The 26,283-nt window shown below is 36.7% G+C and overlaps 1 protein-coding gene across 3 annotated transcripts in view; it reads left to right on the plus strand.

Annotated features, from left to right (window-relative positions):
* ZFPM2 (zinc finger protein, FOG family member 2) overlaps nucleotides 1-26,283 on the plus strand; it is a 488,351-nt gene that overhangs the window by 228,482 nt on the left and 233,586 nt on the right. For all 3 annotated transcript variants that reach the window (XM_010376371.2, XM_030938120.1, XM_030938121.1), the window contains one exon: nucleotides 17,991-18,109. In XM_010376371.2, coding sequence (XP_010374673.1) covers nucleotides 17,991-18,109 — 119 coding nt within the window. The remainder of the gene's footprint in view (nucleotides 1-17,990; nucleotides 18,110-26,283) is intronic.

Genomic DNA, 26,283 nt, shown 5'->3' on the forward strand with positions numbered 1-26,283 from the left:
GGTGGCTCACACCTGTAATCCCAGCACTTTGGGAGGCCGAGGCGGGGTGGATCACCTGAGGTCGGGAATTCAAGACCAGCCTGATCAACGTGGAGAAACGCTATCTCTACTAAAAATACAAAATTAGCCGGGCATGGTGGTGCTTGCCTGTAATCCCAGCTACTCAGGAGGCTGAAGCAGGAGAATCACTTGAACCTGGGAGGCAGAGGTTGCTGTGAGCCGAGATTGCGCCATTATCCTCCAGCCCGGGGAACAAGAGCAAAGCTCTGTCTCAACAAAAAAAGGAAAAAAAGGCACTAAAAGCACTAAGGTAAAACTTATAACATGTATTGAATTCTTACTATGTGGTCGGCATAATACTGAGTCTTTTATCTATATGGTCTCATGTTCATGACAAACTTAGGAGGATCAGTTAGGAAATTAAATTGATTCCATGGCAAGTAGCAACCAGTCGAAGGATCTAGAGTGAATATAAGCTAGTAGTGCTCAAGACGGTTAGCAAAGTTTTTTCTAATATGGTCTGAATTATTGAATCCCAGGAGTATATAATTCCCACTTTTAATGATTTATGAAATCAATGTAAGAATCTATAAAATTTACTTTAATAATGTCTCATATATTTTCTCCTTATTATCTACATATGCAATTCTTTTTCAGAATAAAAGTATCACAGTTTCTCTTTTTTGGGGGAGGGGGTCAGATTCATCATATCAGAAAATACAAAATATTAGGACATTCATGTATTTGGTGGAGGAGAAAATATTATAGATTCTTATTATAAATTGAAAATAAGGTGCTCAAGCCTGTGTTCTTTGCAATGGCAAATCATTATTTTGACTCTAGCTAAGAATTGTGCGTAATGATTTCCATATTGCTACACCTATTCTACTTTAACTCTACTCTTGCTATACATATTCTACTTTAACTCTATTCTGGATAACTGATGTTTAAGATGAATAATATAAATAAATCAGAGGCCCGGCATGGTGGCTCACACCTGCAATCCCAGCACTTTGGGAGGCCAAGGAGGGTGGATCACCTGAGGTCAGGAGTTTGAGACCAGCCTGGCCAACATGGTGAAAGCCTGTCTCTACAAAAAATATGAAAATAGCCAAGCGTGGTGGTAGGCGCCTGTAATCCCAGGTACTCAGGAGACTGAGACAGGAGAATTGCTTGAACCTGGGAGGCGGAGGTTGCAGTGGGCTGAGATCGCACTACTGCACTCCAGCCTGGGTGATGAGAGTAAAACTCCATCTCAAAAAAAAAAAAAAAAAAATAGAAATCAGAGTGGGTTTAAAGAATGCTATGCTTTAAATTCGTGGTTTTACTTAAGTCAGTGGATGTACAGAGGAAATCAGATGTAAGTGATTTATTAAAATATTTTGGTAAGTCATCTTTACATTTATGCCTATCTTCTTTAGAAACAAAAAGACGTTTTGACAGATATCCATAATTTCAAACAATTTCTATCTTCTGATATTATTTATTAAAGTGTTTGGTGTTTGTTAGCAACATCTACCCATTTGCATGGTGGAGTTTTACAAATATCTTTTAGATTTAATAACTTTTTGGCTATGTAAGTATTCTGATATATAGTCATGAAACGAAAATGATTTTAACGGTTTGAAATTTTTTGTTTGTTTTTAAAGAGAAGCAGTTGACTTCTTGCATCATGTAGCTAATTTGTATAATTGTGGTCGTTTCTGGGTGTCTGATTCTGCTTTCAGGTATCACAGCATAACTTCTGAATGTATTCATTCAGAACTTCACCAAGTAGGTCATAGGAATAAGTGATGAAAAGAAACTCTTTGAGTATTAGGCACTGTATGCTGAGAGGACATGATAAATATACTAACCTTTCTGACCTTTAGTGCTGGAGGCGATAACTTTCAGGATCCTTATATGAATTTCAGGAGTTTGTGTGAAATTATCCAAAAATAGCAAAGTAAGTTTTTCTAATAAGAAGAATATTTTATAAGAGTAGTATACTATAAGTTGAAAGCAATTTAAAAGTCATTTTCCAATAATTTTTAGAATATTTTGTCCAAAATTAACATATTTACAATATTGAACAACAGAAACTCTTACCATCAGTTATGATTTTGTGGTCTTAAAACTGTTTTTTTAACAACAAATTCTAGCCATTTGTTTCATCCAATTTGGCAGTGATTTTATCTCAAGGCAATGTTCTCTCATTCATTAAGCCTCTGCCTTACAAACAATTTTATTTTAACATAACAAATGTGTTAAAATGCTTATTCTATTTGTTCATTTTTTGAAGACATTCTTTCTGATTTCTTAAAGGAAAGGGATGCTGTATGTTGCTTTAGTCCTTTGCCAGTCCTCTCTCTGAGATGCCATTCCTGATTTCCCCAGGTTGCCTTAGGAGATTTTTTTCCTTACTGGTAAAATTTTATCTTATACCTTCAGCAAACACTTGTTATGTTGAGTCATGATTATCTCACCACTATTAGAATAAGTCACATAAGGAAAAAGTCCACATTAGATTCATTTTACATCTTCAGTATTCAGCACTGTGACTGGCATTGTAAATGTTTAACAAATAATTTTGAATAAGTAAATATGTATTTAAGTAAAGTTCAGCTGGATATGATTTTATGAACAAAATAGTCCTGGGAATAATACTACCTTCCGAAATCTGAAGGCATGTATGGTGGGCTATTGTAGGTCTGTTGATCACACCCCAAATAAGCATATGTAAGGATTCTCTGTTAGGACCACTCCACAGCAAGAAACTACGCTCATGAGTGATAATATCAGCCTGCCTGCCTTCCTTTCCTCCTCCTTTACTTCTTCAAAATTTGCCATCTCTATACTCCATATTCATGTTGGAAAGGGAAAGATCCAAGGAAAGTGAGAGAAAGGAGAGGAGAAGACAGAGAAGAAGAAGAACGTATATATGGAACACATTTATAGTTAACTTACTGGGCATGCTGAATGTGTGATATAGACATATTTTACAAGTTGAAGACAGCGAGGGCATGAGATTTTCTAGTTTGCAATAGCTATGTACAATTTTGCATCAGGTCATTTCTGGAGAAAATGCTATCAATGCAAATGAAAAGATGTGGAGTGGTTTTGGTGTCCTTTATACTTGATATTCTTAGGAAGGAAAGCTCACAAATCTTCCCTCCCTCCCTCCTTCCCTCCCTGCCTCCTTCCCTCCCTTCCTTCCTTCCTTCTTCCTTCCTCTATCTCTTTCTTCTTCTTTTTTTTCTTTAATTGAGACAGGGGCGCACTCTGTTTTCCAGACTGAAGGGCAGTGGCACAGTCACCGTTCACTGTAGCCTCCAACTCCTGGGCTTAAGCAATCCCCCAGTCTCAACTTCCTGAGTAGCAGGGACCACAGGCACAAGCCACCACATCTGGCTAATTTTTTGTATTATTACTATTATTTTTTGTAGAGATATGGTCTTGCTATGTGACCATGCTGGTCTCAAACTCCTGGGCTCACACAATTATCCTGCCTTGGCCTCCCAAAGTGCTGGGATTATAGACATGAGCCGTTGCACCCAGCCTAAATGTATCATTTCTTATGCTAGTAATGGCATAATATAATGTCAGTAAGTGCTTATTCTTCAGAGAAAATATTTAGTTATTAAATATACTAAAATACAACATTAAAAGTCTGATTATAACATGGAGAGAGGGGACTCCATTGTCTTAAATCAATGAATCTTATAACTTTCTTCTCTCTGAAATTTTTGGGACAGAAATGTAAAATGTTTTGTGAACTCCGACACTCACATCATAAGCTTGCCACCCTGAGCCCTGTGATGCTTACAGTGTTTTGTTTGTTTAATCTTTCCTACCACCTTACCTCCTTCAAAACTCACCCTGTGGCCCCGTCCTGCAGGCACTCACATTCTGCTTTCCAAATTGACTGGCAGCTAATCTTATAAATGAATCCACTGTAATGGCTGCTGATATGATACTGGGTTTGAGGTCAATCCTTTCACCTAGTTAAGTTGTTATATTTTTTTGAAAGAGGCAGTCTGATAAAATATGAAAGGGTCAGAAAACCAGAATTGGAGTCCTGGTATCACTACTAATTTTGTAACTTAAATCAGTCATTTTAGCTTTGAGCTAAATCAATATGATGGAAAAAATTATACCTACTCTTTTTACTTTCTATAGCCCTACCAGGTACAAAGCATTGTGGAGATATCTAGAAAGTTGCATGTAGGGAGATTGAAAATACATACAAGGCCAGGCGCAGTGGCTCAAGCCTGTAATCCCAGCACTTTGGGAGGCCGAGACAGGCGGATCACGAGGTCAGGAAATCGAGACCATCCTGGCTAACACGGTGAAACCCCGTCTCTACTAAAAAAAAAACAAAAAAACTAGCCAGGCGATGTGGCGGGCGCCTGTAGTCCCAGCTACTCAGGAGGCTGAGGCAGGAGAATGGCGTAAACCCCGGAGGTGGAGCGTGTAGTGAGCTGAGATCCGGCCACTGCACTCCAGCCTGGGCGACAGAGCGAGACTCCGTCTCAAAAAAAAAAAAAAAAAAAAAAAAAGAAAATACATACAAATCACTCTTATAAGGAAGAAAGTGATGAAATGTATTAGAGTTAAAAATCACATACTTTGGGAATTCAACAGGAGCAATCACCTCTGAACTTCTGACAAAGGAGAGGCTGTGTGAATCAGGGAAGTGTTCACTGGAGAATGGCAGATAGACTTCAAAGGATAGCTGGGTTGAAACAAAACACTCATGATGGGTACTTCAAGAAATACACCACACAGCTGAAGCCTTCAGAACACAAAAAGACTGAGTATGTACTGCACTCAAAACACAGAGTGTCAAGGAGTCTGCTTTTCTTCTCATCAGTCATGTGTCACGTAAGAATATATGCAACTGTGAAGAAATGCGATTGTTAATCAAACACTCCGGAATGACCAGGAAATGGCTGCAGCGTTCTTCAGCTTTAGAAATGATACTTTTGGAATTATTTTCTGAAATCAATAATATTTTCATCAATGTAAGTTCAAACTGTAGAAATTTGCAACTTTGTGCCAAATTATAGCCTATAAGTTAGATCTTTCTATCGACTAAGGCATTTTCAAACTAAATAAATACATAGTATATTTATTGAAGATGCCACCTGTAAGAGAATTTAGTGCATGACACAGTTAACACTTTAATGTTTAGTACTGTGTAGGACTTATTCTCCTAAATTTTGGGATCCGCATCACAGTTTCATAACATATTTAGATATTATATGAGGTGCGCTGGCAGTAGTATTAGGCATGAACTCAAATATCCTAGGGTCTATATTCATTGTTTATATGTTACATTTTTATTTCTTTATGGTTCTGTTTTCCACTCTATTTTTTAACAAACTCTTTTTAAAGACACATGATACTTGTTATACTTGTTCTCTGAGTAAAAATTTAAAAATCTGTAATGGAATTCTACTTCAGACCAGTCTTCTGAACATTTCTATTAGTGAATGAGACTACCTCACAGTGTACTATTAGCTCCCTGGGTTAGACTGAAATTTTTCCCTTGTCATTTATTCATCTGTCAAATCATTCTGCCATCCTTTGGTTTTATAATATTGTTACCTAAAAAATCACCTCTTCAGTCCCAACTGGAGCCTCCTGAAGATCTTTACTTCCAGGCAAAACTCATTCTAATCACAACTGAAGTCTAACGATATTTACCTGTCGAAGCTTATCAGTACATTTCCTTTCATCTCCAACTGTACCATCTCATCATGTTACAATACATGACCATATCTTGGTTTGTTATAGATATCAAGCAAACACAGGATCTAGCACATCTACAAACAAACAAGTATATGTGATTGTTAAATATCAGCAATAACTTGTGATAAGTTCTCTTATAAGTGAATTATCTTCTTCTAAATTAGTGACTGCAGTCTCTGAAAAGCAGACAGTTTTAACAGACTACATGTTGACTAAATAAATAAATAAATGACGTTGATTGACTAAATTTAGATCCATAAATATCAATGAGTTCTATTGATGTTCTATACTGTGTTCTTTAAAAATTATTTCTTCCTATCTTGTCATCAGACAGGATCAATAGTTGATTTTTACCCTGTTTCTTCTTTGGAGTTTTTCCTCCTGGAGAAAAACACACCTTCTCTGACCTGTACTCTTCATGGACTGACCTTTCTCTGGCCCTCCTGCTGGTAGACTGACTTTTAGCTGCTGCACATCCTACTGCTGTTTCCTGTGCCTGCTAGCCAAGTACTCTTCCAAGATGATTCCCCCCTAACTGGAGCTCCCAAAACATAACCTCCCTCTGTTTCTTCACGTTTGGATCAGGAAGTGGTATCAGGTCAGCTGTGACACGGAATGTTGTCTAGAAGGTCAGGGAGGGTTTCTGGCAGCAAAGAAGCACACTGTGCCAGGTTTCTTGAACGAAAGAGTGGTGACCTGCTCCCTCCCACTCAACTTCTAGCAGCTGAAAAGTCTCCAACGACCACAGCTACACCTTCTAATGACTTTTCCGAACATTTGCAAGAGCTAGTCACACTTCAGGTGAATATTTTCAGACACCTGGGATGAGCTGTTTCTTTGTTCATATAAATAGACTATAGAGCAAAGGGCAAAATATGGCAATTTCTTTCTCCCAACCTTGAACATGGCCTCTGAATATAAAGCTTATTTTGTATGCAACGATGTAAGTGAAGGTTTTCTAGTATTTCATGGTGGTTTTTTCAGGGTTTTTAATTTATTTTTATTTTTTACTTTTTCTTATTATTTTACTTTAAGTTCTAGGGTACATGTGCACAACGTGTAGGTTTGTTACATATGTATACATGTGCCATATTGGTGTGCTGTACCCATTAACTCATCATTTACATTAGGTATATCTCCTAATGCTATCCCTACCCCCTTCCCCCACCCCCCGGCAGGCCCCAGTGTGTGATGTTCCCCACCCTGTGTCCATGTGTTCTCATTGTTCAATTCCCACCTATGAGTGAGAACATGCAGTGTTTGATTTTCTGTCCTTGCGATAGTTTGCTCAGAATGATGGTTTCCAGCTTCATCCATGTCCCTATAAAGGACATGAACTCATCCTTTTTTATGGCTGCATAGTATTCCATGGTGTATATGTGCCACATTTTCTTAATCCAGTCTATCATTGATGGACATTTGGGTTGGTTCCAAGTCTTTGCTGTTGTGAATAGTGCCACAATAAAAATACGTGTGCATGTGTCTTTATGGCAGCGTGATTTGTAATCCTTTGGGTATATGCCCAGTAATGGGATGGCCGGGTTGAATGGTATTTCTAGTTCTAGATCCTTGAGGAATCACCACAGTGTTTTCCACAATGGTTGAACTAGTTTACAGTCCCACCACCAGTGTAAAAGTGTTCCTATTTCTCCACATCCTCTCTAGCACCTGCTGTTTACTGACTTTTTAATGATCGCCATTCTAACTGGTGTGAGATGGTATCTCATCGTGGTTTTGATTTGCATTTCTCTGATGGCCAGTGATGATGAGCATTTTTTCATGTGTCTGTTGGCTGCATAAATGTCTTCTTTTGAGAACTGTCTGTTAATATCCTTCACCCACTTTTTGATGGGGTTGTTTGATTTTTTTTTTTTTTTTGTAAATTTGTTTGAGTTTTTTGTAGATTCTGGATATTAGCCCTTTGTCAGATGGGTAGATTGTAAAAATCTTCTCCCATTCTGTAGGTTGCCTGTTCACTCTGATGGTAGTTTCTTTTGCTGTGCAGAAGCTCTTTAGTTTAATTAGATCCCATTTGTCAATTTTGGCTTTTGTTGCCCTTGCTTTTGATGTTTTAGACATGAAGTCCTTGCTCATGCCTATGTCCTGAATGGTGTTGCCTAGATTTTCTTCTAGGGTTTTTATGGTTTTAGGTCTAACATTTAAGTCTCTAATCCATCTTGAATTGATTTTTGTATAAGGTGTAAGGAAGGGATCCAATTTCAGCTTTCTACGTATGGCTAGCCAGTTTTCCCAGCACCATTTATTGAATAGAGAATCCTTGCCCCATTTCTTGTTTTTGTGAGGTTTGTCAAAGATCAGATGGTTGTAGATGTGTGGTATTATTTCCAAGGGCTCTATTCTGTTCCATTGGTCTATATCTCTGTTTTGGTACCAGTACCATGCTGTTTTGGTTACTGTAGACTTGTAGTATAATTTGAAGTCAGTTAGTGTGATGCCTCCAGCTTTGTTCTTTTGGCTTAGGATTGTCTTGCTAATGCAGGCACTTTTTTGGTTCCACATGAACTTTAAAGTAGTTTTTTCCAATTCTGTGAAGAAAGTCACTGGTAGCTTGATGGGGATGGCATTCAGTGTAAAAATTACCTTGGGCAGTATGGCCATTTTCACAATATTGATTCTTCCTATCCTTGAGCATGGAATGTTATTCCATTGTTTGTGTCCTCTTTTATTTCCCTGAGCAGTGGTTTGTAGTTCTCCGTAAAGAGGTCCTTTCCATCCCTTGTAAGTTGGATTCCTAGGTATTTTATTCTCTTTGAAGCAATTGTGAATGGGAGTTCACTCATGATTTGGCTCTCCGTCTGTTATTGGTGTATAGGAATGCTTGTGATTTTTGCACATTGATTTTGTATCCTGAGACTTTGCTGAAGATGCTTATCAGCTTAAGGAGATTTTGGGCTGAGACGATGGGGTTTTCTAAACATACAATCGTGTCATCCGCGAACAGGGACAATTTGACTACCTCTTTTGCTAATTGAATACCTTTTATTTCTTTCTCTTGCCTGATGGCCCTGGCGAGAACTTCCAACACCATGTTGAACGGGAGTGGTGAGAGAGGGCATCCCTGTCTTGTGTTAGTTTTCAAAGGGAATGCTTCCAGTTTTTGCCCATTCAGTATGATATTGGCTGTGGGTTTGTCATAAATAGCTCTTATTATTTTGAGATATGTCCCATCAATACCTAGTTTATTGAGAGTTTTTAGCCCGAAGGGCTGTTGAATTTTGTCAAAGGCCTTTTCTGCATCTATTGAAATAATCATGTGGTTTTTGTCTTTGGTTCTGTTTATATGTTGGATTACGTTTATTGATTTGCATATGTTGAACCAGCCTTGCATCCCAGGGATGAAGCCAAAATGGATCTGACTCTGTCACCCTCGCTGGAGTGCAGTGACACACCTGTAGTCCTTGACCTCCCAGGGCTCAAGCAATCCTCCCTCTTTAGCCTCCTGAGTAGTTGGGACTACAGGCTCATGCCCCCAACCTGGCTAATTTTTCTATTTTTTTGTAAAGACAGGGTTTTGCCATATTGCCGGAGCTAGTCTTGGACTCCTGAGCTCAAGCAGTCCACCCTCCTTGGCCCCCCAAATTGCTGGGATTACAGACATGAGCCATCATACCTGGCCCATGGTGTTGTTTTTAAAAACGCTTAGAATTTTCTGTTTCATTATTACTACTACCCACATATTTCATCTCCTCTATTTCTCTATAATGAAAATGACAATTGGAAAGTTTCAGTGGGCCTTAAGATAGAAAGAATAACCTGTCTCAGAATGAATCCTTAAGACCAACCAGAATAATAAGGTAAAAGGTTCCTGAGTTTGTAATATATGTCAATATTTGGTAGCATACAAATGTAAATTTGCTTCTTATATGATGCTGTACACATTGATTTCTATGACTTTTTAGAAACTGTAGCCAAAGAGAGCATTTTGCATTTTTGAGAAATACAGTAATTTTACTCTAGGTTTTAGACCATTACAGTGTGTTGTGTTAGAGTTTTTAGGTACTGAATTCGTCGCATGAAAAGGGAATGTTTCTATTTTGCCACCACCATTATGTTATCTTTACCAGTGCAATTACAAGCTAATTCAGTGCTCTTTGTGTTGGACTAATAGCTTCTGATTCGCTGCTGTCACCCAGTACCTCCTCATGCTCTTTCAATACCATCTGCAGTGCCCCCAGCACTTACCTAGAGTGAGCATTTTTCTCTAAGGAGAGACTCATCTTTGGCAAATCATTAATGGAACATCAAAAAGATCCCATCTGTTAGAGTTACATATGGCTAAGATCAGAATTATCAAATATCTCATTTTTTCTTTATTCCCTTTTTCTTTTTTTCCTTTCTTATCCACACAATAAATGTAGTTGTCAGCAGGATAAGTTCATGCGCCGGATAAGGTCACAATTTCATTTAGTGACAACTTCCAACAGTAGGAACTTACAAGGTTCGATTTATTAAAGAGTCAGAAGGGATAAGATCACTGCATGGCCAGCCTGATTTATCAGGGTTTGACTGGAGTACTTGAATAGGGAACATCGTATTTCAAGTTTATGTACAAAACTGTAGTTTAGTATGTGTTGTGACTGTATGACTCAAACATGGAGAAGGAAAATTAGAAAAAGTATCTCTATAAGGCAATTTGTAGTCACCAACCAAGAACAGTCATTTCCTAAGCCAAACCATGCTTAGAAATGGATCAATACAGCGTAATATAAATGGTGCTATTTGTCTCAAAATGCAGATGAAATGTGGTTATTAACGCCTGAGGAAACACACAGTGGCAAGACTGCAGTTTGGCTGTTAAGATAATCAGCAGTGAAATGATCTAACCCTCTTATGTATGTAGCAGGCAGCTGTCAAATGGTTAAACCATAAAATAGCAAGAGCTCTGCCATACTTCAGCCACCTTGGCTGACTTTGAAAATGTTTGGAGATTTTTAGAATCTTTGAGTGCTTTTTGAACTCAGCATGACTTCGGGGCTGTCCATGTTTGATACCATGATGCATAATGTCTTCCAACCATGAAGCAAATATAAATATGGGTTCTGACACTATAGCCTTCTGCTATAGTATGGTCTGATAAATATTATGAGCTAATTCATGTGATCTGCTTTAAAATTTGGTTATATATTTAAAACCAAGTTCAAACCAACCAGAATTGTACTTTCAGCTAATGCAATATGATCTTCTGTCGTCTCATTTACATGCAACTATGTCCTATGAAATCTGAGCCTTGAGTTAAGGGATGTTCTGTAAATACCTTATATGTTTATATCATCAACTTAATGCTGAATTCAGGTGAAGCATGATTGCTGATAACTATTCTAAAAGACTTACATCTGTCTGTTCCCCTTTGGTGTGCTACTATGTTCATATCCTTTGCTTTCTAAAGAGGCATCAAAAAGAGCATATTAAAAAAATACAATGTCTTGATAGCACTTTCAAAGAAAAAGTATTTGAGGGCATCTCTGGTGATTTTAAGTATTTCTCTCCACCAGTGAATTTCTTTTATTTAGGCCAAAAAGTGGGTTGATATTTTTAAAAAGCTGTGGGATGTTTGGTAGTGATTTCTGACTTAGGGCCTTTTTTTTTAAGTGAAGCTATCATAAGTCTTTGAGTAATCACAGACTTTTAAAAGTATGCATTATCAAGAAGATAAGAGAAACAGCCCTGAGCACTAACAATATTATCTTTTACCAAAATTGATTAGTCCGTCCTATATGTCTCAAATATTTTCTGTGAACTTACCCAGCATGTTAAAAAATCAGGCTTCTTTTTGAAGAATAGCTGCAAAAATATGAACTGGGCAGAGAAGAACATTTTTTACTTTTTCATCCCTCTCCATATTCTACAGATGAGGTAATGTAGGTGAACGTATTACATAGAAGGTTGAACAAGTGAAATGGTTGCTTGTTGTAATACAAAGAGCAGATACATATTAAGACAACTCTCTTTTGTTTCCAAAAATCAACTTCAACTATACTGAAATTGAGATACATCGTATCATCAAAATTTTCATCCCATCAATTGTGTTCCATTTGTATTTTTCAAATATCATCTGTCACAAACTCTATTAATTACCAGGGAATAAAAGAATTTTTAAAGAAATTTATAGATTAAAATGTTTATGTTTCTGTTGAGGTGAAATACATTATCAAGGAGAAACCTACTAGGGAATAATTTAATGCAAAACTGTGTGATATTGGACTATAAATGCAATGGGAGTATTAGGGAAGAAAATTTCAGTTTTCTCTAGAATTCAGAGAAGCTGAATAGCTTTGGGCTTGACCTTGTAACATTAAAAGGGTCTATTAAGGCAGGCAGGAATAGGGTGTGTCTGCCAGATAGCAGGAACCATTCTCAGAAAGTTATGGGGGAGCTAAACTGGAGATAAGGAGGAATAGATGGGGAAGAAGGCTTTTTTGACTGGAGGGAAGAACACATTTGGGAGAGCAGTAGAACGCATGAGTTAGGCAAATATTGTGGAGCAGTATGGGTGATATTAAAATTCAGGCAGATATGTTCAGTTTGGGATGGCCAAGAAGTAGCTAGTGAAGGAACTTGCATAAATGGGTAACATGATGAAAGTGGAGTTTTGATCAGTTTATCCTGGCAGAGATTTGGAACCTGAATTGGAGCTGTAGAATCAATTGAGGCTGGTGGGTTGTCTTCATCTGAGTTGATTAAAACCTTAAAAATGCTGATAAGAAGGGTGAATCCAACAGCCAATGGAAAAGAAAATAAGTCAGGATATGAGGAGTGATTTGGATAAAGGTGACAAAGAGGGAATGTGACCACAGGCAGACATCAATGAATGGTTGGATGTGATGATGGAAGTATATGGACATGCTCTTAGAATTCTTCAATTTCTTTTTGGTGAAGTAGTAAATATTTATCAGATACTTTGCATATTGTTAATCCTCACAGCAACCTTTTTAGAAAACTATTGCAGTTTCTACTTTGCATGCAGAAACTGAAGTTCAAAGGATTAGGTAACTTGCTAAGGATCACATGGCTTATTACAGTTACTCTTCTCTCATTCAATTGTGAACCCATTCCAGCGTGTATCCTGGTCTACCATTTTACAAAACTCCTTTCACTCCAAATACCTGTGACCACCATCTCATCCAAAGGAATCTTTCCAGTTCTTCCCTTCCCCTTTTCCTTCCAATTTTCCTTCCAATCTTCCTTCCTTCCTTCCTTCCTTCCTTCCTTCCTTCCTTCCTTCCTTCCTTCCTTCCTTCCTTCCTTCTTTCCTTCCTCTTTCTTCCTTTGACAGAGTCTTGTTCTGTCACCCAGACTGGAGTGCAGTGGCGCGATCTTGGTTCACTGCAACCTCTGCCTCCCATATTCAAGCAGTTCTTTTGCCTCAGCCTCCCGAGTAGCTGGGATTGCAGACATGCACCACCACGCCCAGCTAATATTTGCAGTTTTAATACAGACGAGGTTTCACCATGTTGACCAAGCTGGTCTCAAGATGGTGATCCAATCACCTCGGCCTCCCAAAGTGCTAGTATTACAGGCATGAGCCACCATGCCTGGCCTCCAGTTCTTTTCTTACTTACATATATTTTCAGATTCCTTGATTGATTCCCCTCTCCTTCAAATTCTCAATCAACCCCTTGGTGTCTATGGTACTATATCCAATTTCTTTTCTATGTCTCTTGCCAGTTCTCCTAAAGTTTCTATGCCTATTCCTTCATCACTATGCCTTTGAAGGTCTTTAGAATTCTGTCCTAGGTCTTCTTATTTATCATGATATACTCTTTAATCCTATGGTTTGTATTACCATATACAAGGTGGTTTTTAAATTTCTGAATAAATGCCAAGACCTTGCTTCTAGTTAAGACCTTGCTTCTGGGCCCCAGGCCTATACTTGCCTACCTAAAATCACCTATTGCCTTGTTTTTTTTTTTTTTTTTTTTTTTTTTTTTTTTTTTTTTTTTTTTTTTTTTTGAGACGGAGTCTTGCTCATTCCCCCAGGCTGGAGTGCAGTGGTGCTATCTTGGCTCACTGCAAGCTCCGCCTCCTGGGTTCACACTATTCTGCTGCCTCAGCCTCCCGAGTAGCTGGCACTTCAGGTTTCACCAGGTTAGCCAGGATGGTGTCAATCTCCTGACCTCGTGATCCGCCCGTCTCGGCTCCTCAAAGTGTTGGGATTACAGGCGTGAGCCACCACACCTGGTCACCTATTACCTTCTTTATAGCTGCTTCAATATCAACATTACCAAACTGTAACTCCTTATTTTGCTCTTAATTCTTGTTTTTCTTTCTGTATTCTTCTATCTCAACAGGAACATGGCCGTTGGCTCATGTACCTAAGTGAGATACTTGCGTAACATTCTAGGATTCTCTCTGCCCTAAGTCCTAAAATCTAAACAATCACTAAGTTCTATGACTTTTACTTCCCAAGCCATATGGATTTTATTTCATGGAATTCATCCAGGTTCAGGCTTGTTTTGTTTGTTGCTTTATTCTTTGGTCTAACACACTGTCTGATACTTAGTAGATACCCAATAAATGTTTATAGAATAAATGAATGAATAAACAAATGAATGAGGCATAAAGGAATAAATAAACAAATCAAATAAGAATTGGAGCTTTTCCATCTTATTTCAGAATATCTAATCTTTTCAAGTCAAACATCCATCCTTTGATAAAATGGTTTGAGGACCTAAGTCTCTGGCCCACCAGCCCAGTGCCCTTCTACTTCTCCTAATATATTATATCTAGGGAAGGAAAATTTCTATCATGGACTGTCAGTGTTGAAAAACACCTTAGCGAGTTGTGAGTGAGTGCAAACCACTCTTTTAACAATGACAAAGCAAAGACTCAGAAAAGATATAACTTATTTGAGGCCATTCAGCTGGTTATTGAACAGAATAGGTGTGAAAATTAATCTTCTTACTTTTAGTGCAGTAATCTTTCCTTTATTTCATGACACCTATTAATTTTTGGAAAAAAATAAAATATCGTACTCTTAAGCAATATGTAAGTTAAATACAACTTCCCTTTATACAATGTTTTATTTCTTTTGCTATCATTAAGCTATGTAACCTTGGTAGAATATACATGCTAATTATTTGCACTATGCTTGCAGTTTTTAGAAATGCTATTGTGAATAAATGAATATTTTTATTTAACTATTTCAGCATCAGAAAGGTTTTTTCTAAACCCTGAAATAACTTGTTGGCAAGCAAGAAAGGAGACTGGGGTATTCTTGCTTGTCTAGTAAGGTTGAAAAGATTAACTTGATAATTTGAACAGTTACTGGACTTTCTGTTGTGGCCATATTTAAGAGCTTGTAAAAGTATTTTTGGTCTGCTTAAAATTTTAATGGATAATCAAAGACACTTCAGAAACTTTGGAGACATTTGGATATCACTTTATGATCTGCCCCAAGTTTGTAGTTCTTAATCCATTAAAAGACAGAGCTGCTTGTAAATCCACAGGTATAGATAAGGAGTCACTGTTTGACTGAGTCTGAACCCTTTTCAAATGAAATATGTCAGTGGCAGAAAGAGAGGATGAATTACTTTTTTAAAGGGTTTTCAAAGATTCTCATGATTCCTCTGGTATCACTTAAATGTGACATGACTGGTTTTTTAGTGTGTAAAAAGAAGTAAATTATTTGGGTATATTTTTATGTAGAAAAGAAGATTTTTTAACTTGCATTTAGTTGAGAGATTGAAATGTATTTTATTTTAAATGGTAAATTGTAAATAAACTGTTTTAAATGTAAATACGTATGGTTGAAAAAAATACTGAGAACCCCTAGCCGATAGAAATTAAACAGTTTATTTTCAAATAAGAAAATTATCCTAAATATTTCAATAAAGAATGTGAATATGCATATATTGAGTCGTGTTGTCCCACTGGTTCCTCTCTGACATCAGATTAGATTGTTGTCTTTGTGCTCTGTCTCTGAGGGTGTTTCTATAAAGGGTCTTTGATTCCAATGCATTACTCAAAAAGATTGCACAAAGATGAAAAACATTTTCAGAGGAAAATCTCATACATGGATTTGTTATTCTGTATATAGAAAGCAAATTATTGTCTTTCCATAGTTTCTGAACACTGAGTAAGCATCAGGATCTAGTACTTAGGCGTTAATATGTTATTTCCTATATGTATTCTATTTATATCTTTCAGATGTTCAGACTTATTGAATCTTTCTGGGCTCATTTTCCTCACTGCTGATCATCATTAGCTATTGATATACCAGAATTTAAAACGTTGGAAAATGTTTGTTTGTCTTAATGTAATGTGTTCTTCCATTTTCAGTGTATTTTTCAAGTGGTAAAGAAAGAGAGTGTGAGAAGAAGGGCGAATGGAAGTGTTGGCCTTGAATTTAACTTTTTGACTGGGAACATGAAATTTTTATGAACATTGCATCTTTATTGCTCAGATATAGATAAATTTAAATTTTACCATGCACACAATTTAACCATTACCGAAATATTTTAGCTGATTGTAGTTTATATACATTAGTTTTGGTTTTCAGGATAAGCAATAATGAAAACATGAAAAATAATGTCTGGTATTTAAACTATTAAAAGGAGGTGACACTAAATAGAGAAGTAAAGAAGGGATAGAATTGAACTCAGTTTGACAGTGTTTCTTTTAAAAAAAACCTCAAGATTGAATCTGTGTATTTAAAGATAGCTACTAACTTGAAAAGAAGCTAAAGCCAGATTAAGGCAACAATTTCATATGTCACCTGTCATGACATATAGCATTTAGAAAATGTAATTACTAGGCCAGGTGCAGTGGCTCACACCTGTAATTCCAGCACTTTGGGAAGCTGAGGAGGGTGGATCACCTGAGGTCAGGAGTTCGAGACCAACCTGACCAACATGACGAAACTCCATCTCTACTAAAAATGCGAAATTAGCCAGACCTGGTGGTGCTTGCCTGTAATCTCAGCTACCTGGGAGGCTGAGGCAGGAGAATCTCTTGAACACGAGAGGCAACCTGGGCAACAAGAGCGAAACTCTGTCTCACAAAAAAAAAAAAAAAAGAAAGAAAAAGAAAATATAAGTGCTGAATATATTCTATTCTATTTTTCTCAGCTTTCTATTCTATATGGATTTCATTGACATTAAAATTGATGCAAAAGTAATGGTGGTTTTTGCCATAGTTTTGCACCAACCTAATATTTATTCCTATTTCATTCCTTCCCATTCTCATGTCTGCTGTTGATCAGGCTGAAAAGAAATAACATTAAAAAACAACGAATTTAGGTTACTGAGATAAAATCTTTAAAATATAAACATTTCAGTATGGTGATATGGCATGGTAATACTCTTTGGGGAATAAATATCCTAGATTTAATTATTTCATAGAGAGGCTACAAGTCCTGATAGTGATTTTTTTTTTTTTTCTACCTATCCTAAACAACATTTAACCTATTGGCTTTTTTTTTTTTTTTTTTTTTTTTTTTTTTTTTTTTTTTTTTACATATCGAGGCCCTCTTTTATTTATTTGTATTTATTCCATTTGTTTATTTCTTAAGCAAGCATTTAATGAATTCCTACTTTATGCAAGTGTGTATACTGTCTTTACTTCCTATTTCCCTTTATAGATTCCAAAATATTACTCTGGAGTAAATGAAAGGAAGAAGACCTTCCAAAACTGCTTATTTCTAAAGTGTTGTTGTTCAAACTCTTTTGGTACAATAGAATTCTATTCAGTATACCAAATACAGAAAAACAAGTAAAAACTTCATCTAAACATTTTTTATTTGAAAAATATGCCTTGCTATTTATTGTACACATAGCCATATTACCTATTGAAACTGGTAGTAATTTCAGAAAATTACCAAGTACTTAAAAAACTCTCCAGATATTGTTGTTTGAGAGTCTTGAATAAATACAAGAATTTTAACGCAAAATGATTGTTCTATTGTTTCTTGTCTATCTGTTTTGGCATTAGATCAGTGCTTTCTAAGGGAGTGTTATTGTTTCTGATTCTAAAAGACTTAACTAAAAAGAATTGACTTCAGTAGATGATGCGTGTGAAAAGGTGAAAGGAAGAAATTGAACTAAATTTGAATACAATTGTAAGGACAACTTTTATTTTCCTCTTAGGATAAGATGAGTTGTTTTTCAGACAAGCGTAATTAATTCTCTTTGTATGAATCCTGAGAATATCATGTGTGTAAAGCGAACACACAAAAAGAGGTGGCTGCTGTTAAAGTACAAGTGGAAGTATTCTGAACACTTCTGTTTCATTGTCTGCAGGAGAGCTGGAGGTGTTTCAGAAAGATGGGGAACGAAAAATTCAGAGTCGTCAGCAACTTCCGGTGGGAACAACCTGGGGGCCGTTTCCTGGGAAGATGGACTTGAATAATAATTCTGTGGTATGTGGATATTCCAAGATGGTTAATATTTTGTCATCAACAGTTAATATTTTGTCATAGCCCAGAAATTATCTCTGCTTGCTTTCCAATGAAATCACTAAAAATAACCATTTGTTTTTGCTGTTTCATGGATGGCAAAACTTGGATACTTTTCAAGTGGTTTGTGTCTGACAGTAATATATGCAGAATTTATACAGAAACAGGTTACTCATATTAAATTGTGGCTAGTAAGGTAATATATAAGGTTATTGCTTTATCTGCTTAGCCAGACTAAGACTGTTCACATTTAATAATATATAAAATTGCCTTTATTTTTCAGATGACACAAATTGTCATCCATTACAGGTTTACATGAAGAGCAAGAAATAAACAACTTTGTTTTTCCTTGGTAATACTGTTTGTACCTTTAAAAGCAAGGATGAATGATCGGCATTATAACTTTTGTTGTTCGGTTTTTTTGTAAAAGTTCTGAGAACAGAAAGTCTATCTCTCGGTGTGATTATATGGATTATTGATTAATTAGATGTTTTAAAAGTGATGGAGACTGGGCACAGTGGCTCACGCCTGTAATCCCAGCACTTTGGGAGGCTGAGACGGGTGGGTCACTTGAGGTCAGGAGTTCGAGACCAGCTTGGCCAAACCTGGCAAAACCCCATCTTTACTAAAAATACACACAAAGAAATTACCCAGACGTGGTGGCAGGTGCCTGTAGTCCCAGCTACTTGGGAGGCTGAGGCAGGAGAATCACTTGAACCCAGAAGGCAGAGTCTGCAGTGATCTGAGATAGTGCCATTGCATTCCAGCCTGGGTGACAGAGCAAGACTCTGTCTCAAAATAATAAATAAATAAATAAATAAATGTAATGGAAAGGTAGGTAGTTTGGTTACATTTAAACTTTATTTCTAAATTGGATATATTAGTTTGCTATTCCTGCCTCAGCAACTCACCACAAACTTTGTGCCTTAAAACAACATAAACTTATTATCTTGCAGTTATGGAAGTCAGAAATTCAAATTGGGTGTCACTGGACTAAAATCAAGGTGTCTACAGGGCTGAGCTCCTTTTCAGATGCTTTATGGGAGGATCTGTTTTCTTCCTTTTCCAGTTTCTGAGAGCGGCCAATGGCCCTTCCCTCTTAGCCCCCCTTCCATCTTCAAAGCCACCAGCATCTGATGGAGTCTTTCTCACGTCCACATTCCATCTCTGACTCTTTTGCTTCTCTCTTACACATTTAAGGACACTTATGATTACACTGTCCGCCTGGGTCATCTAAGCTAATTTCTCTTTTTTAAGGTCAGCTGATTAACACTCTCCATTCTATTTGCTTCCTTAATTTCTCTTTGCCATGCAAAGGAATGTTCGCAAGTTCTAGAGGTCAGGATGTAAACATCTTTACAAGGAGCTATTCTGCCTACCACATGGGATAAAAGAAAAACAATAGCTGAAAACCTGTCTTATAATAAGTGATAATACAGGTGAGGAAATCTGGGAAGAAAAATGTTTCATATTCCTTAGAGAATCTAGAAATTTTATAAGTATTTATTCCACTGAAAGTCCTTCTCTCTAAATGCCATTTATGTAGGGAGAGTCTTGTGACTTTTAAAGGACTCTATCTATGCTAAGGGGACGTAAAAACTCCCAGAGTGCGGATTTATTGCATGAAGGAAATCCCTTCTTCAAGTTATTACATGAAAGAAATTGATACGTGTGGATCTCTGTTTATTCAGTGCCATGTGGATGTGACAGAGGTTGTTGGTTCAACTAAAAGTAATGATTAGAATAAACAGGAAATATTTGTGTTACCAAACTTTTAAAGAGTGCATGAGATCCCAGGGGTATATTTATTACTTTATAAATTCATGTATTTATCCATAAAAGGATGAAGTAGGGGTTTTCACATATATTTAAGGACCAAACAAGTTGACTTTATAGTCCAAACCAAATGTTTAATAATCTGGGCAATTTGTTCTAGGTGGGCCCGTGCAGCTACTTCAAAAGAGATTTGTGATATAGCCACAAAATGCAGGCCTCAGTTGGTTGAGTTGCATTAACAGATTCTTCTATTGATTCCTTTCAGAGAGCAATATTAACTATGTCCATGTCTCAAGCTAATGAATGTTAAGAAAGGCAAGGGAAGGATCGCCTACACATCAAAGGTTGAATTAAATGCTATTCTGAACTTATTTTATCTGGGAGTTTCTATTTGTCTTCTAGCGTTGCTTACTAAACGTTGTGAGCTATATCATATTTATCTTATTTATCACAGTGTATCAGATACCAATGCAACCTTTAATCATTTGAATGATATTTCTTCAAAAGTGTACCTACACTGTATCAGCTATAGTTGATGTACGAGATGAACCTTTTTCAGTTTACTATATTAAAAGAATATATTTACTACAATGCTATTTTTGATTTATCTTGCTATTACTCTCTGTATGTATACAGAATGGTAGTTTTATGACATTTTTACCATATGCTAATTCATGATGGATGGAAAATAAACCTATCTGAGAAAGTTTGATTTTTCATTGAAATAATTTCTGATTTTTAGACAGTTGATGTCATTTTGCTGTTTTAATAGTTCTGTATCACTGTAAAGCTATTTTATGCCATATTTAATTTTTTAAAAGGAGTTTATATATATGAAATTTTCAGAATTTTTGATACTATTTAAAACATATGAATACTCTTTAGATTATCAACAATTGGGTAATGGGTGATTATTTAGAAAACAATTTTAATACTTCCGTTTTCTTCTTTTGTCTTAGGGTTTGAATATCAAATTATTTTATTTAGTTAAAATACAGCATTTTTCCTGATTTTAAAATTTAGTTGCCTGACTAAAACATATTTTCAAATGTTTTTCTTTTGAAATAACATCCTCTTCCAAAATTTACTTCTGAGTTCATATCATTAAATACTACTAGTATTATTATTCCTACTACTGTTACTACTGTACATCAAATTGGTTAACATATATGACTGGAAAATGGAAACAGATTAGCTCATTTAATCCTCCAAAAAACCTGTGAATTTGGCTCCACCATAAATCATATTTTACAGATAAGAAAATAAAAATTCTCACTTCTGATTCCAGAGTCTCCTTTTTTAAAGACTCTGCCACAGTGCCTTCTCAGTATAACTTCTGTAACATGATTTGAGCATGATAGAATTGTTGATGATTTCTTAACATGAATCATAAATTTATAAAAATCTCTGGGAGGAAATATGCAAAAATTAGAAATATACCTTTTTTTCCCCTGATGGGCAAAATATTTGTTATGTAATTAGACTACTTGAGCACTTAAAAGTTAATTCAAAGACGTCTGGAGTTTTGTTACCTCTTCATAATTTGGACAGTACTATAATATGTATTTGATATCATAAATATTCCTTATAATAAAATATAGAGTCTACCCCTTCCCTACCCAACCTTGAATCAAATTTGGATTAATGCACTCTCTTAAATTGCTTATTCGCCAACTGATGTAATGTTACTCTGCTCAGACTCATGGTGTTGGCTCAGGAGATTCGGCTCACTAATTAATCCAACACAGTAATTAATTGAGTCGCCATGCCAGATGTCAAATCCTTTTTATATCTTTCAAGTCCCCATCTTCAAGTACATTAGCAATATGCCACCTTCTGCAGGAAGACTTTGCAGACCAGGCATTTAGATGTATATAGAACATTTTTAAAAACACAGAAGCACCAAACAAATTGGTTTGACAAAAAGTTGTTCTTAGAATTATGTAATACACTGAACATAGAAATAGAGTATCTTTTGTCCATACCTTATTATCTTGGTAGATACTTCGTGTTTCAAAAGTTTTATAATAGCAACAGCAGCATAGTAAATACTTTCATTGGGCCAGATACTGGTCAAAGTGCTTTACATGTTTTATAGCATATTTACTTCTTACACAAGTGCAAGAGAAGATAATATTTATCTCCTTTCTTACAGAGGCGTAAACTGCTACTTTGGGAAGTTAAATAACTAGCCTAAGGTCAACTTGGTCTGATTCCATAACCCATGCTCCAGTCTTAGAAATGTTTTCTGTGATGTGATAATAATAATGCCTAGCTTACAGGAATTTTGGACTAAATGGGATAGCATATGTGAGTTATCCACAAATTTCAACTACTATTACTAGTCAGTAATCTGTGGAAGTGAACCCATTGAAATCTTTCAACTTTAAAACAAAAAACACTCTTTAAATTAAACAAGTAACACTATAAACCTTGGTGTTTGGGGATTTTACATCCCTAAATTTGACTGCCAAGGTCTCTGTCTTAGGATTCTCGAGAGAAACAGAACAACAGGATATGTAGGTGTATAGACAGAGGTTTATTACAAGGAATTGGCTTGTACAGTTACGATGGTTGGGAAGTACAAAATCTGCAGTATTCAGTCAGGTGAGAGACCTGGGAGAGCCAGTGGTGCAGATAAAGTTCGATAGCGGTCTTTGGGATATTTCCTCGCCTATAGGGAAGCCAGTCTTTTTGGTCTCTTCAGGCTTTCAGTTGATTGGGTGAGACCCACTCACATTTTGGAGGGCAGTCTTTTTTATCCAGAGTTCACTGATTTAAATGTTAATTTCATTCAGAAACACCCTGTGAGTTGGCAATTAAAAAGAACCATCACAGGCTCCAAAGGTCTGCACTACCTTGCAAGTTTCAGTGTTTTGAGGTATGACCTTAAACTTATGAAAACATTGTTACCAGTGAGGGAGCCCAGCGTTCTTTCCAGCATCTCACCTCATATCTCAGAAATAACTTATATTAAATGCTATCATGGTAGCACAAACTTGGTGTTTTTGAGAGTTTTGCAATTTTATTCATTGAAAAAAAATCAAAGGACTAACGACAAGGAAGAAATTTTAAAAATTACCTTAAGTTCTGATCAATATCTGGTTTGGATGTGGTTTTAGAACGTCTGTATTTGTATGTCGTACCTTTGAAGTTTTTCCTTATATTCTCCCAAGGACAAAGATCCTTGCAATAAACTAAATCTCAGCTGTGCGAGCATGTGGTAGTGCTTAGTAAGTGTCAAGCAACAGTGATTACTTGGAAGGTTGGGTGTCTGAAATTTAAATGGCATTTGCCCTCTCTTGCTTTTAAATATATCAGCTGTTGATAGCTAACTATTCTGATTAGATTCAGTCAACTACTGGAATCATACAACATACATAGTTAATTAAATAGAAAGCCCCAGATGACTTACAACATAGTAGTAAACTCATCGCAACCTGTTAAATTCAACAAATGAAATTTGATAGAGAAATCTCATTTTATTCTGTTCAATCAGAACAAAACCTTGTATTATTTTCCCACAGGGTATTTGTGATACTGAATTTTTTAAAAAAATAAAATGTACATATAAAGGGCACTATAGATATTTTGTTGACCTAATCATGAAATAATGCATGTATCAAATTGCATCTTAAAAGTTTTAAGATAGTCATCTTTCTAGAAGTGTGATTAAGGAAAAAACTAGAAGTCCCTGATCTACCTGCTCATAATTAGAATTATTAATTGCCTCCATTTCTCCCTTTGCAGTTTTATCTTTTCCAGTATTCATCTTTGATCTTAATCATTGCTAGTCTTCAAGCTTCGTACTGTACCTATCCTGTAGCAAATATATCTCTACCCATGTCTCCAGCATTCACCTCTATAGGCAAAGGCTGCCCAGTGGGCACACCTGTGACTTTTCTACCTGAGCACTTTTTTCCAGCCTTAAGAGCAAACTCCCTGTAAACTGCGAAAACTGGAAGTGCTGGAGATTTCCTATTCCCAAAGGTTATCCTCAACCAATGATGGACAGAAGGTTGGTGGACTAACACCTCTGCTTCCCTTCCTCTTGGTTAGGATACAAGATGTGTTCTGTATTGTTTATTAGAATTTGGCAGTGGAATGGAGCGCTGATTGACTTGATAGTGAACATTTTGTGAACCTCTTCCCTTTCCTGCTTACTTGGCCATAACCTTACTGGGATTTTCTGGGATCAACTTCCCAGTAAACTACTTGTACTGGAATCAGTCTCAGGGTAAGCCTCTGGGGAATCCATACTAAGACAACCTCTAAGATGTAATAATGAAATAAATGTGAAAGCAATATCCAAATTATTATTGAGATTATAGAGGACATAGAATTATTTAACCTTTATTATCCAATTTTGGACCTCTATTACTGGCACATAATTGGTATTCAATAAATACTCTTTAAAATAAAAATCTAATCGAACTGAATTTCCTTATCAGGAACATTCTCACTGACTCCACCCATATTCTCCATCTTTCCCATCTCAATGGCATAATTTATAATTTTGCTGAGGCATGACTTTTTGTTCAGCCTCAGATTTCATTGATGTTGACATTGTGAATGATATCTTCCTTCTTAATATTCATTTTAATCTGGGCTCAGGACTACCATACTTTCCTATTTCTCATATCTCTCTGGGTCTTGGCTCTTTTTAATTTAACTGTGAGTGTTTCCCAAAACACTTCTGGCCTTTCTTCTCTTCTCCCTCTGTTCCCAGTGCCTCAGGGAGCTTATCCACTTGCAAAGCTTCAGCTACTAATTTACAAATGACATTTAAATAAAAAAATCTCTAACCTTGGCTTTTTACCCTTTCTCTAATAGCACATTTCAACTGTTTTGCGAGCCTTTCCCGTTTAATTCCTCCAACTACACAGTCACAAAGAGAGTTTATTCCTGTCTCCACAGACAGCCTCTCTTTTCCTGACTTCCAGCTTTCAGTCACCTTTAATCCTAGTCCTCTGCCTCTCCTTTCCTACCTCTGCTGGGAGTTCATTCTCTCAGTTATCTTGTGTCTTTTCTGCATTTCTACCTCTCCTTCTCACATCTCAAATGCTATTCACACACAGTTACACATACCCATACCTCTCTCCTTTGGCCTGTAACTACTACCATCTCTTTTTCCTTCTATTGAGAGTCAAACATCTTCCAAGACTCTCCATTTCATGTCCAGAAACCAAGCATCATAACTCCTGCTTTCGTAATGATTGTTCTCCTCTTTCTGTTCCTACTACCACTGCTTTAATCAAAAGCCCCACCACCTCTCTCTTGACTATTATAATATTCTTCTGTCCTTCCTTGTCATCTTTTTCTTTACTCAGACCACAGTATGTCCTGAAAGCAAAAATACAGTAGTCACTTAAGTCCTGTGCTTTAAAATCATTCTAAAGGGCACGAGAATACCCCAAGGTTTTGGTAAAGCCTAAAAAAGGCCTTCATGATACTCACCTCCCCAGGTGATGCTCACCTCCCCAGATCTGACCCCTTATCCACTCTCTTATAGACTTTAGGCATTCTGAACTACCTATGGTGCCCTGAATGTCCATTTTTCTTCCACATCTGTACATTTGGTCCTGTTGTTTTATCGTCTTGGAAACCCCTATTCCCTCCTCCCCACCTATCTCTCTTCATCTCACTAACTCCAATACTTATTTAAAGACTCTGCTCAAAGTTATTTCCAAAGTAGACCTTCTCTGAAGCCTCCTGTCTGGAATAGATAACCACTCTTGGAGTATTTCCCTGGTGCTCTAGGTTTACTAGGATAAGAGCACTGATCACATATCTGTGAGCTCCTGTTTGCTTGCCTGTCTCCCCTGCAGACCATATGCTTATTATCTATTTTTTATCTTTCTATCCTTCCTACTTAGAACAATGTCTAGCTTATACTAAGAGCTCAGTGAATAATATTTGAATGAATCAGCACATTAATTTTTTCCTTTCACTTTTCTCCATAGCAGGAACAACTGCACACCCCTCCTTATTCAAGACCTTGCATCCTTCCTGAGGCTTTACATCCATGTCTGTTTCGTCTGTGATCTTGCTTCATCTGCCCAACTCAGCAGAGCAATTACCACAGGAAATGCTATCTTGTACCTGTTTCGTTTGTTTATAGACTTGCCCTTTTATTTTAATCTCATTTGAGAGGAAAGTTCAGTAGGACAAGATAACTGTGTCTATTTCTTCAGTTTTTATCTCATAAGGAGATATGCTCATGATGGTTTCTGGAGAAATGTTGACTAATTTCAGTATAAGATTTGCAACCCTTGGGTGCAGCTAGGGAGGATGAGGTGTTGAGCCTAGTGAGGCAATTATGATTTGTTTACAACAGACTCAGTTTTAGATCCCTCACTATG

Source organism: Rhinopithecus roxellana, chromosome 9, assembly GCF_007565055.1.
Source record: "Rhinopithecus roxellana isolate Shanxi Qingling chromosome 9, ASM756505v1, whole genome shotgun sequence".
Lineage (NCBI taxonomy): Eukaryota > Metazoa > Chordata > Mammalia > Primates > Cercopithecidae > Rhinopithecus > Rhinopithecus roxellana.